Below are 13674 nucleotides of genomic sequence, written 5' to 3'. Positions count from 1 at the left end.
TTAACTGTTTCTACATACAATTTGTGGTAACTTATTAAACATATAAGATATTACTATACTGAGTTATACTTACTATCATGGTTTAAAAGCAAAACAAGACTTTTTACCTGAATTAGGCAAAGCAGTTAAACCTATATCTGCTTCTTTACTGTAGTGGTCGGAGTCTATAACGACATCATATTCTTGTTTACTTGATAACAGTTCTTTTTCTGCCAGTTGGTGATAAAAGCTTTTGCTTTTCGTTGTCGAATTTTCGCAATCAGCGCTCGAAGCACACTTGTAAGTTATTGGAAGATCTGATACCGGCTCAGGGCTCAATGAATGATTTTTTACCATCTTGCAGGGAGAATTGTCTACAAAGCGTGACTCAATTGTTGCAGAGTCACGTGCAGCTTTACCTTTGGTTAAATAACTAAGAAAGTGTCCGGGAATTTATGTTGTAACCTACAACACTTTTAAGAAATTGTGAAATGCAAAATTTGCCTCCACTATTGCTTTATTTTTTTTTAAATACCATTCGCTGCAAAAAAAATAAGAGAATTTAAATTTAAACATGGAAATGTAAAGTTTATCACCTTAACCTGGCCAACTATTTTACCTGAAAAGCATTTTAATAAACCTAAAACATATCCTTTTTTAATTTAAATGCTTACTAGTATTACTAATTATAAACACCCGCGTACTGTACACGTGTTGCTAGTAGCAAGTTGTAAACGAAATAAGCGGGGTGTTTCGAAATACCATATATCTCTTTAAACAACTATTCATTTCCAGGAACATGAGTCGAGAGTATAGACGAGACGACTTATTGTCGTCGTTAAAAAAAAAGAGAAAAAATCTAAGACGAGGAATAAACGCGAAAACTAAAACAAAAATCTTTTCTTCTTTTTCACCTGATAATCGCCGGGTTGTGGACGCGCTTTCGTGAAAGTAAAAACACAACAAAGCAATCAACGAAACTTTTGGAGCTCATTTACTTTATCTTTAATCGAGCAATCCAAATGTAATAAAAACATTATTTTTCACATTTTTATAGCTGAAAAATATCATTTTATATGTTGTTATATTTTTTGATACTTAATTGGCTAAAAATCATTATTAACAAACTTGGATAAGAAACTAATAACTAATGTAAGAATATTATATTCATAGTAATTTGTGTATGAACCTATCGTATTCTTGCCAAAGCCAACCATAACAAAAATGGAGCCTCCGTTGATATTGAAAAACCAAACGGTATTCTAAACGAGGATGTTTGGCCAATAAAAATTAATCAGGGAATGTTAAATGCATATCATTAAACAGTTACAGCTTAATGTGTTGCAGGCTATGTTTTATAGCATAAATGTATTTTGTGACTTTATTAGCGATATAGAAAGCGTCTTAAGGTTTATGTCTTATAGTAATGCACTTAACTAAACTCTGGTGTTTTATGACTCGTTGCTGTGATTGAAAATACACACACACTAAAAAGACATCCGACAAGTTAACTAAAATACTGATTGATTACATCGAGCTCCGATGTTTAGGTTTACTCATTTCCTTGTTAATTTGGTCACCTGAGCGTTCTGATAGGTTGGCACTAGCATTAAAAACTAAAAAAAAGGAAAATTGCTTTATTTTATTTTTGAGTAAAAAAATGATATTTTACTTTTTTTTTATAGAAGTTTAAGTGGAGGATCTTTAGTTAGGTAATTGAAAGACAATAGCAATTAACTAAAAGCTTTTGAGGTAAAAAGCAAGATAACTGGTGATTTAAACTTAAGTTGTTAACTTTCAATCAGTTAATATTACCAGTTACTTAAGTTCGTAAGAAAGTTGCGATATAAATTTAAATAAAAAAGAAACACCCATGGCTTAAATTTTACCCTTTTTTCTTGTCGCATAGGGGCGACAAAGATACAATTATTTTAAACGCAATTTTTTTAATTACATTTGTATAATAAAAGATTCGGTTTGGGTAGTGTGGTGTAATGACTTTTTTACAATTTCCGAATCGATCTAAGATCAATTCTCGGGCTAAATTAAGCAACTTAATGGAAGATTAAATCGATTTATTGTAATTTTGCTTGTTTTATTTTGCAAAATATTTTTTTGTCGAAAAAATGTCAACAAAAACACGATAACAAAAAGTTTATATAATATTTAAGACTTAATTATAAATGTAAAACTGACTATAATTAATTAAATAAAATTCAGTTTAAGACTTAACTTTATAAAACCTTTTAGATTTTAATTTTTTTTTAATCAATAAAAATTCAATCAAATTTATAAAAAGATATCATGAAACCAAAAAAGTCGAATAAAATCAAATAATTCACGCAATCAATATATTAATATAAAAGATTGATAACTTTTAATAAAAAACTAATATATGAGCAAGCGAGAGTAATTTAATACAATAAGTATGCCCCAATCAATACTAATTTAACTACATACTAAAACTAACCAATAGGTCTATAGGTACTCTCACCTTTTTAAATTAAGTTTGGAAGCGTTAATTTTGGAAAAAAATATTTATAAAAATGCCATTGCGGTTCAACTGAGTAAATATTTTTAAAAAAATGTAGCAAATAAGTAAATTAGCCCGCTTATATAACCGTTTGCTGGTTTTTGTTTAAATTCAACAATATTATAGAGTATTACTTATAACTATTAAATATTTTTTCATATTTTTTTTTTATTCAATATAAGTTGAAACGTCCTTACTTATTAAAACGCATAAGTTATTAAAAATTCTAACAAAATAAAAGTCAATATACAAACTTGCCATTTAACAAATGTTAAAACTATAAGAAACACGGCGTATTTTCTATAAAAAATTCAAATAATTTAAAAAACTTGTTAATATATTAAATTTGGTGTTAAGTATTTGACGGTGTTTTTTTTGTTTTTTTTTTCATTTTCAATAACAAAGGGAATTTTAGATAAACTATAAAAGTTATACTTTTTTGGGGGGTTCGATATCTTTAAAATTAATACATAAAAAAGGCAAAACTTTAAATTCTTAATAATTAGGTTACTATGAGTCATCCTGGCAATCCCTTATTTATTTAGCATAGCATTTTCAATTTAATAATTACGTTAGACATCAAATTATTTAGTGTGATTTATTTCAAAGATATTGATTAAAATTGTTGGTTAAAAAAGTTTATTTGCTTGCCAAGTGTATTGGAAATTATAATCGCAATGAGATATCGACCGAATGACTGGCAAGTGCGTATGTTTGATATGCAGCACGGAGCATTCGTGTTGCAATAACGATCTTGCATCGTATCGTGGAATAAATAAGAACGTATACTTATAAACGTAATGCAAATCAAATAATTACAGGCCTTAAGAAACTGTGTTTATACTATGTTATATGGACAATAGCTTACAAAGCATAAAGTATGTTAATATTTTTGACCTATAGAAATTCAAAGAATTACAAATGAATCGTTTGAAATAGGATTACTAATTGTATTATAGATCAACAAATTAATAGTTTATTTGCTGGTGCGTATCAAGGAAGTAATAATACATAAACATCTTTTCAGCGTTATACAACGCACGCAACAATCTCGAATAATTAAATCAATAGAATACATAATGAAAAAAATTAAAAAGGAAAAAGGAATGCGTGAAAGTCACTATATAAGGAACTAAGAGATGTATACTCAAGATGGTTAGTTAAACACTGCCTTAGGTGTAAGCTTTAGCCAGTAAACTCTTTACAGTAAGCATTAAGAAAGTGTACAAAAAACTCCTACTTTCAAAAGTGTAAAAAAATTACTTTTTGTTATGACATTTTAAATGACAGATTCACTATACTGCGTCAGTTTTATTGATTCTTTTGCTATCGATATGCATATTCAATCTGTTTATTCGTGTAATAAAGATAATAACAGCACATCCCTAGTATAGAGGAAAATTGATATAGGTCAAGTTTATAAAACATATATTACTAAGAATTATGTTTTACCTATTTACAATTTATTTTCTTTGATCAATAGCTGTTAACATTTAAAATGATAAAGTTTTAAGGAATTTATAGTAAAATATTGGATCGAAAAAGAGCTTGAAAATTAAGTTGTGTAATAATTTTGTAACTTATAACGTCGTGTAGTTATAATCATGTTTTACACAAAACCCGCTCAACAGTTTAATTAAAGTTAAGGCCAAGGTGATCTGCGTGGACGAGTTTATATTTTTCAAACCGTTTTCTGTATAATTAGTTTCGAGGTGATTGTATTAGTCACACTCTGTTTGGAAGTGCGAGTAAGGGTCACAACTACAATTTTCACGATAACATGCCAAATTTTCTCGACATATTTTTTGGCAGCAATTTTAGTATGAGCAAATACCTAAAAACACATTATGTAAAAGACTTCAGTTTTTATTTTCTAGTTTTAAAAACATTAGTTTATCCACAACGTTATAAACACTACGAATGACAGTTAGCGTTTTGAGTACCGCGCAAGTTTAGACTTGGCCTTTAAAATTATTGTTAAATTCTTAAGAAGCGAACGTTTAAGTCTATTTTTCTTGAAACAGCATGCAACTGAATACAACTAAAAAGGCCAACTCGGTTTATTACAGAAAAATAAGATGTCTATTGACTAATAACATAACTTAAAAAGTTGTAGTACAGATAACAACCAGGTAAGTATCCGACTCTTTTGTAATATTTTTTGATTTGTTTTAGAAGTAAAACTATTTTTTTTATTGTTTAATTTTAATGTAAAATTATCTATGAGGAGACTTGACAGTTTATATCGACACAAAAATATCAAGAAATAAGAATAACGATGACTACGGCTCACTTTATGACGACTACATCATGGGAGCTGTTGAACGACACCAAAAATCAAACAGCACCGTCATGTCCGCAAAAAAATTGGCCAGCGTTATATTACACAATTAGAAATACCGAAATAATCTCGTTCGGAGTGATCTTTTTACTGGCTGTAGTAAGTAAAATTTAATACAAAATAAGGGAAGTTCAACGATTTAATATTGTATTGAAAAAAAAATACAAATTTGTATAAGCAAACTATTTTGCATATGTTTTAAGATTGGAAACTCTTGCGTTTTATTTACTGTGTGGAAGCGAGGTGCAAACAAAACCCGAATGCATGTTTTCATCCTTCATCTTGCCATCGCAGATCTGATCGTTGTCATTTTTCAAAACCTTCAGGAAATGCTCATTCGTTTGAATTGTGGCTTTTTTGCGCCGGATGCAATATGCAGGTGCTTTAAGCTTTTTTACGCATTATAGCTTATTTTAAGTTAACGAGTTTTGCGAGTTTTTTGATCGACCAATACAATAGATCGTGCTTCGACGTTAATTCATCAATATTGCTTTATTTTCCTGTCACAAAAGCAATATTGGTTGTATCGATTAAACAGAATTCCTTAATTTTTTTAGAATTTTAAAATACATGCAAATTGTGGGAATGTATGGAAGTACCTATATACTGGTCTGCGCCGGTTTTGACCGGTATATGGCTATTAGGTATCCGATGCAATCATTTCAGCTGACAATAAAAAGAGTTCACAAAACAATAATTTTAACCTGGATAATGTCTTTAGTGTTTTCAATACCACAGGTAAACGTTTTTTTTGTTTAAATTTTTGTAATTTTTCAAACTGCGATTACTTTTTGTAAAATATTGTTGTGTTTATTAAAATTTTACCGACGTGATTAATAATGATGTTTTTTTCCACCAGAAACGACTTAATCGTTCAAACTAAAACAAAATACGAAACGCTTTTTTAATAACAAGTCAGTTTAATCGGTCAACTTCCAAAACAAATTACAAAAAAGTACAAAACATTCAAAATTTTTGCAGCTTATTTTGTTTGAACGGAAGAGTGGTTCAAACGGTTGTATGATGATATCCGTTTCAATCGAATTTATACAAGGATATGTTACTTGGTATTTTTTCGTTATAATGGTAAGGTTTTATCCGTTTCTAATTTTAAAAGTTGACATTGGTCCACGAAACCAGGTTTCAAACAGTTGTTCAGAGTACGACTTGACTTAAAATCCCAAGAGTAAAAGAATGATGTTATGATTGCCTTATGATGTTGCTAAACACATTTTATAGCGTTTGATAATACCTAACCTCCACTTAACTAATTACCGTTATTTAAAACTACAACACTGCCTTGCCATACAAAATAATTGTAACTTTATCTTGCATATGTAAATTATATGTTTAGATTATTCCAGCATGTTTTCTTGGGTATCTATATGGCATGATAGCGGTTGTAATCGTAAGAAACATGAAACAGAAAAAAAGTCGAATAAAAAATAAAAACAAAATTGTAAAAAAAACTGAAAGTGGATCACAAAAAGGTGAGGAAATTTTGATAGTTCGATTTTTAATTTAAAAGATAAAAATGGATAAAAGGTGAAATAAAAAAATTAGAGGCCGACCCGTAAACTATAATTCAATTAAAGAACGACGAAGAGTCTTTGCACTTTATTTTCAATAATCCAATATTGAGAGGATTAGCTTTTATTAAATAAAAATGAACTCTGCGATTGGCGTTTTCTAAATTTATACTAATTAAATGCTAAATATACTGACCTCCGTATAGCCACTACATCAAACACCTTTACATAAACTCACAAAAGTGTTGTAGCCATTCTTCTAAACATGTTGTAAAATTGTCTAATTTTCTTCAGTATTTTGGTAAAGCAATAAGTTATATAATTACTTTTTTTTGTTTTTTATTTTTAAAGAATCAGGGTTTGCACCACGAGCCAGCAATATAGCGATGATCTCCAGAGCAAAAATCAAAACAATAAAAATGACTTTCGTGATCGTGATTACGTTTGTCATCTGCTGGGCGCCATTTTACTTTTGGCAAATGCTCACTGTATATGGATTTATTCAAGACCCTAACCGTGAGTTTAAGACAGTAATTCTCTTACTCTATTTAAAAGTAACAACGATGACTCAATATTTTAAAAGAAAATGACAAAAGCAAAAACTTATTTTTGAATTTATCGACGTTATTTTGACATTGTTCCTTTGTTGTTGTGGGAGCTACAAAGAAACAATAAAAATAAACCTGATTTTTAAAGAGTATTGATTTGTTTGCAATAATACGTACGTGGTATTTTAATTAAAACATCTTGGATTTCTCTACAACTATATATATACACAACGATAAAGAAATAAAACATAGTTTATTATAGGTTTAACCATCTTGTATTCTAATATATTTTAGCGACGGTTGATAGTGTACTGTCACTGATAGGAAGCCTGAACTCTTGTACGAACCCTTGGATCTACATGGCATTCAGTGGCAACTTGCTAAACGACCTCAAAAATTTCTTCACTAGGAAAAAAAGGGTAAAACGAAAGGCCAGTTTCGTTGTTGTATTTGATATATAGTATGTACAGTTCAATGTACTTGTGTGATAATAGATTGTTAAATAAATTGACGTTCATTAATGACACTTTTATGCAGCCAAAACGATCCTTTTTATCTGGTAAAACATCAAGGGGAAATGATAACGCAAACAGAAGAGGAACGAGGTAATGGTCCTAAATTTACCATTTTTTGTCTATTCTATATAAATCTAAAATATTGGGCCTACTACAACTAGATTTAACAACTCCCTTAATAAAAATTATTTTTCTCCTAATTAATAAAATATTTATACGCGATCTATTTGCGTTGCTTGAGCGAATTATACTAAAATAAAAGTTGAAAGCATTAGTCCAGTCCATTAGTAAAGAATCAATTGCTCCGAAGCGGGGATTACTGACACCCAGTTGATTTAAAACAAGCTGAAGAATGGATAATGCAAAGTTGAAACGAAGGCTTATGTAAACTATCCCTTCAATAGAATTAACCCGAATCATTATAACTACTAGGGTCGGTAAAGCAATCTAAGCCTAAATAAGGATCTCTATTGAATGGATATAAATAACATCACTGATCAAGTTATATTATGCGCTACTAACCGAATATGCTTTAAAGTTTTGACTTTAAACTTTGATTTATTTGCAGCCCAGCAACGATTGTGACGTCATTTGCCAGCGAAAACACTCAGAACGCGCGGCATGAACTTCTTCTCGATGTAACTTCGTGTTAACTTACAAAGTATAATACCAATAATTTTTTTTCTCTCCTGCACAGCGAAAGTCTTGGAAAAAATACGGAGGCAACATTCGTATTACATCCCAACTGTAATTCAAATGTACATACATATTACTAGGGGGAGGTGTACAATATAGTTTATATTTTCCCCGATATAATAGTTATTGTTGAATTTGTGCAATAATATATTAAAAAAATGTAATAGGAATTTTTCTAAACTTTCTTAACTTTACGTTTAATGTTCCATTTTATATTAAAATTAAACGTTGTATAACGTCTGCTTACTCACGAAAATTATAAAATATGTTTCGCCAAAAAGTTAAGATTTTTATTTCATTTTTTAAAACTACAAGAAAAGAAAATAGTAAAATATATGTATATATGTGAAAAGAAGTAACAGGACAAAAATTTTATTACAAAAAAGGCCTTAAAATGACAATAAGTTAAATACATTTGGACATTTGTACATGTTACTGCAACATAAAAAGCTTTAAAACATAAAAAAAATCTATAAAAAATATTCAATAAAATCTGTACATCTATAAGCAGATTTTGGTTACAAATCTTACATTAAAATAAAAAATAAAACTAATTATATATAGCTTAGACGCTAATTTAAATCATAGCAAAAATTCTTCTGAGAAATAATGTAAATTGATAGAATTAGTCCACGTTTAGTCGTTGGGTTTATTAGATACCAACGACCAGCGCCGGCGCGCCAACTAACGGTTAGGTAACAACGTATTCACGCACAGTGAAAAAAGCAAAAGAGAAAGGCCTGAAGGGGTCTGCGAGTCAATTGAAACTAGTTAGAAATATATATATATAAGGTTTAATACGAAGTTGAATCAGTATTAACACTTATATTCTATAACAGCCCACACAATACCATTTTGTTAAATTAATAAGGTCTTGAGGAAAAAAAACGGTCTTGAGAAAAAAACAAGTGTTTAATACTGCCAATCAACACGTTAAGTGGTTTTAATACAACATAGCAGTAACAAATAACACCCATAAGGTTTTTAAGCATGCAGCTTAAGAAAATCTTGACCCAAAATAGGAAAAACTTGCACATCCCGGAATTTTGTTTAAGAATGTCCCAACCGAATTAATTTTATCTAAATTGTGCCTAGCAGAAAACTGACTTTACTATAATTAACCTAACAAATAGAAAATAGGTAAACTATGCTTGGAATGAACGACTCCTGCACCTGTTAAGTATAATATTGCACACAACTCTGAGCCAAAGTAACATTTAAGAGATTCGGTCCAGAGTGTGAATATAGATTGCTTTAATAATACTGGGGACAAGTGGTTGAATGAAGATTTAATGCTAGTGTTAATGAACTAGCTCTGATGCTGAGGGAATTTGAGACAATAGCGGTGAATCAGCTGCTGGATTGGTTAAAGAAACAACTGAGCCAGAACAAGAAGTATTTATAGGCTCGGTTCTGGTTTCATTTGGCCCTGTAGAAAAAACATTTTCATCGTTATTGTCTGTTTTACCGACACTTTCATTTGCTGATGTGTTTGTGTCGTTTTGTTGTTTTCGTTGATTCATTGCTTTTCGTGCTTCAAGTAATCGTTTCCGAGCAGCTGCTCGCCGTTTTTTATCCTCATCACTAACAGTTTTTTTTGGTGGACTTTTCTGAATTAAAAAAAATAAATCTAAATTATTTCTAAACTACTTAAAAAAGTTTTGATTATATAATCCAATTATTATATCAATCATTTAATCAAGCAAATAAACATAAGGTTTAATTAAGATGAAACATTTTTTAAAAGACTAAGATTCGATTGTGGTTTAATAAAAACATTTTTACTAAGTCATATTCTTAAATAATTGATTTATACAACTTAGATAATCATTCGTCCCAAGAGATACATAAAAGGAAAATATGACATGTGGGAAAGTTACATTTAGCACTAAATCATCAACTTATGTTAATGAATAAGATAATTAGGAATAATACATCATCAGCAAAAAATTGATTTTAAAAATCTGCTTCAAATGTTTCTATATAGCCAGCTAAATGTTTTACCTTTTGTGTTGTTTTCTTTTTTATTACACTAGTTTGCTTATTTTCCGTTTTTATTTGAAGTTTTGGACTGGCATTTTGCCATTGATTAGATTCCAGTTTTCGTAAAGCTTCAAATTTTTTTAAAACATCTTCAACCTAATAAATGAAGAACATTTTCGTAAAATAATGATTTAATGCACAAAAATTGAAAAAATATGCATAAACTAAAAAGTAAATATTTTAAAAAAGATCAAGTTAGTTACAATAAAACCCTCTTTACCTGAAAATAAATCATATCCCAAAAACCTTGAAGATCTGATATAAGAACAGGTAATTCGTCGGTGGCTGATTTGGTTTTTCCGCTTGCTCTATCAACCAATGAGGAGAATTGAGTAAACCTTTCCGAAATAACAAGTCTGGATTGGCCAATCACGGTTCTAATCTCATCACAAACTTTAAACCAAATCAATATTTTTAAAAATAGTTATTAACAATGAAAAAATAAAAATTAGCCCGTTTAAAAAAATGGTTTAGGCAAAAGATATTGAAAACTTTCCAATACAAATATATAAGCTAACCATCTAATCTTATTTAATATTTGTTGATCCAGTAACAATAAAATTTAAACACTGCTTACTAAATAGGGTATTAGACAAAAACCATATAAAGTTTTTATGTGAGTGATTAATAAATTAAATTAAAAAAAAGAGATTAAGTTCTTAGTAATTAACTACTAATTATAATTACAATTACAATCATAAGTTAAATAAAAGAAAAAATTGTTGAACAAATGTTTAATAATTTCTTACTCTCTGTTGGGCATTTCGGGGCCTGCTTATCTTCCATAAGTACCCTTGACCATTTCTCAATACAAATATTTAGTCGATTTGTTTCTGTTAGAATTAAGTTTCGAAAATAAACAACTTCTTTGCATTCGTTATTAGTTTTTTCTTCTGTAAAATAAAAATATATCCAGGTTAGCAATAGCGACTAATTTAATTAGTTCATTTAAACTAAAACGATAAAGTTAAAAAAATATTAATGATTTACATTATGTATATACACTAATATAAAGAATAAAATAAGAAAAATTATAAATATAATTAAAACACAAAGTTAACACTGCACAGGTAGCGTTACTTAATACAGAAGAGTATGTGTATAAATTAATGTGCCAAAATGTTAGAACTTCAAAAATTTATTATATAAAAAACATAAAATATTTGTTAAAATTACCTTTTAGGTCGGTATTCTTTTCTTCGTTATTTAGAGAAATATATGCATCATTGGTTTTAACTTTATTGGTATTGTCTAAACACTGTTTGTTGTTTAGTAGAGTTTTGGTGTTAGATTCGCATTTGCAGCTACCATTGTTATTTAAATAAGACTTTTCTTCGGTTTTTATATGATTTGTTAAAATGTATTGTTCTTGAGTAGATGAAGGGTGTAACACAGTTTTTGTTTCGTTTTCACCACACGTGTGCACCAAAGTGTCCATGGTTGATAAACTTTGGGGCTGGGAATCAATCATAATAACCCCATTCTGAATAACTCCATTTTGAAATTCATTAGTCTTACTTATAGTGTTATTACAAGTTATGGTCTGGCAAGTTTGGTTACCAATACAAACATGGTTTTCACTGCTGATTTTTGAACTTGTGACTACACTAGGAGCCGAATCACTTACGTCTGTCTGTAAACAAACAAAATTAGCATTTAAGACTTGTAAAATGTTGACCTATGTCAATAGTAAAAGTGTTAATTTTTACTAAATATTTTACGTCAATATAAATTAATAAATTCTGCAATATCATAACTGGTACACTTTTTTTTAAACACAAAATGTCATATAGTGTTTAAAGTGAAGCCATGTAAAAAATGGCATTGTAAAATCCCCTAAAAATTTATAAAGTGTTAACTAACCTGTGAAACTGAAGAAGTGGAATCTTTACTGCACAAGTTGTATGCAAAATCGTCGCTGTCTGTGGTTTTTGATTTAATACAACACCCTTCTCGAGCACAAGATATTCTCTTACTCGACCGTTTTCTTGTTTTTATAAGGTGAGTTTCTTTTTCGTCATTTTCAACATTTTTATTTGTAGTTCCGTTTGCAGTTTCATAGTTTGTGGTAGAATCCCTTAAACCAAAGCAATTTTGGACTGACAATGTGATTCGATCGCAACGCAAAGAAGAATGATGTATTCCCATACTGTTCTTCATTTGAGTTTAAAGCAGTACAGAAATTTGTGTTCAAAGTTCAAAAATTGTAAAAAATTTACTTAAAACTTATTAAAATTTGGCGAATTATCAGTTAAATTGAAAAGTTGCTGTAAAACAAAATACAAAATGTTAGAATTTCTAAACCTATTTGACTTTTAATAAATTGTGTTTTAAAACAATTTTTAAATATATAAAATATTAACCAACCAATACATTTTAAACAAAACTAATTCAGAAGTAAAAGTGTTAAGATATTGAACTAAGTATAAAAAACTGTAAAACATTATTTGTCTTCAAAGTAAATACTAACATTAATCACCAACCAGTCTGAGGTAATTTGCCCTTATATAGGTTCACTAAAACAATAGAATTAAATTACATAATAAACCTCATTCATAAATAGATTCACATTATTGTAAGGAAACAAAGACAATTAACCCCAAAACAACTAAGCACAAACCTTCTCCAAAACCAGCTTGTTAAATTACGTTATTGGCTACTGATGTTACAAAGGCTTTTATTATCTCTAAGTTACTCTTACTAGTTTGAAAAAGAGGCCAGTTATAAATACACAGAATATGGTGATATCTAATTGTACACTTCCTGGCTAAGAAACGGGAAACGTAACTCAACACCCTAAATTTGCCAGTCGTTCAAGCTAAACTCTTCCCACACTTCGGTCTAAAAACAATTATTAAAAGTATAACGTTGTACGGCGGCTACTACTCGACCGAGTAAAAACTGACTGTGAGCGCTTTAAAGTCAGTCTGCGCGTAACAAGAACTCGCGCGTGCACACGCACACACACTCCCAACTTGTGACGTCATCACTTGATCTTTCGCGACAACTGCCTGTTATGACTCGTAGGGGAGAAAGGGTACAAACTGAACCGAAATTATTTTAAAGAAATGATGACATCGAATGCCGCGCACACATGTTTAAAATGTATCACAATACATAAAATAAATACCCTTTTACACAACGTTTCAAAATTCTGATAATCTATCTTAACAATGTTTTACCTAGGCTACAACCACATATAACTTTATTTTTATATTATTACGCTTTTGATTATTCACTAGGTTCTAAAAGTGCAACACATCTCTCTTGTACAACTCATTCTATTTAGGCTTAAAACAACTTTCTACAATCACAAAATCGTGCCGAAAAAAGTGACCTCAAAAAACGTAAAACGTCGTTAGAAGTTTTGGTAAGTGTTAACCAGTAAGTGCTAAACGGGCTAATGTAAACAGACTAGAGATTCAACTTCGATTACAAAACAAAAGTGAATTGATTTACAGCCAAACTGATAACGACATACTTAAAAAAA

The 13674-nt window shown here is 29.6% G+C and overlaps 2 protein-coding genes across 2 annotated transcripts; one reads left to right on the top strand and one right to left on the bottom strand.

Moving 5' to 3' along the window:
* The first annotated feature begins 4696 nt into the window (after positions 1-4696).
* Positions 4697-8343, top strand: LOC145742824 (mesotocin receptor-like). Its single transcript, XM_082560645.1, has 9 exons — positions 4697-4952; positions 5057-5232; positions 5411-5591; positions 5835-5939; positions 6208-6343; positions 6734-6898; positions 7225-7349; positions 7468-7535; positions 8014-8343. Exons 1-9 carry the CDS (start codon positions 4791-4793, stop codon positions 8096-8098), a joined length of 1203 nt encoding a protein of 400 aa, XP_082416771.1. The 5' UTR covers positions 4697-4790; the 3' UTR covers positions 8099-8343.
* Positions 8344-8415: 72 nt separating this feature from the next.
* Positions 8416-12447, bottom strand: LOC145742979 (uncharacterized). Its single transcript, XM_082560826.1, has 6 exons — positions 12048-12447; positions 11361-11817; positions 10934-11077; positions 10405-10577; positions 10146-10280; positions 8416-9751 (listed from the first exon to the last, which is right to left on the bottom strand). The coding sequence occupies exons 1-6, from the start codon at positions 12342-12344 to the stop codon at positions 9443-9445; spliced, it is 1515 nt and encodes a 504-aa protein (XP_082416952.1). The 5' UTR covers positions 12345-12447; the 3' UTR covers positions 8416-9442.
* Positions 12448-13674: the final 1227 nt, after the last annotated feature.

This window comes from Corella eumyota, chromosome 2 (assembly GCF_963082875.1).
Source record: "Corella eumyota chromosome 2, kaCorEumy4.1, whole genome shotgun sequence".
NCBI classification, from domain to species: domain Eukaryota; kingdom Metazoa; phylum Chordata; class Ascidiacea; order Phlebobranchia; family Corellidae; genus Corella; species Corella eumyota.
Note: the sequence above shows the minus strand (reverse complement) of the source record. Positions and strands in the feature narration are given on the sequence as shown.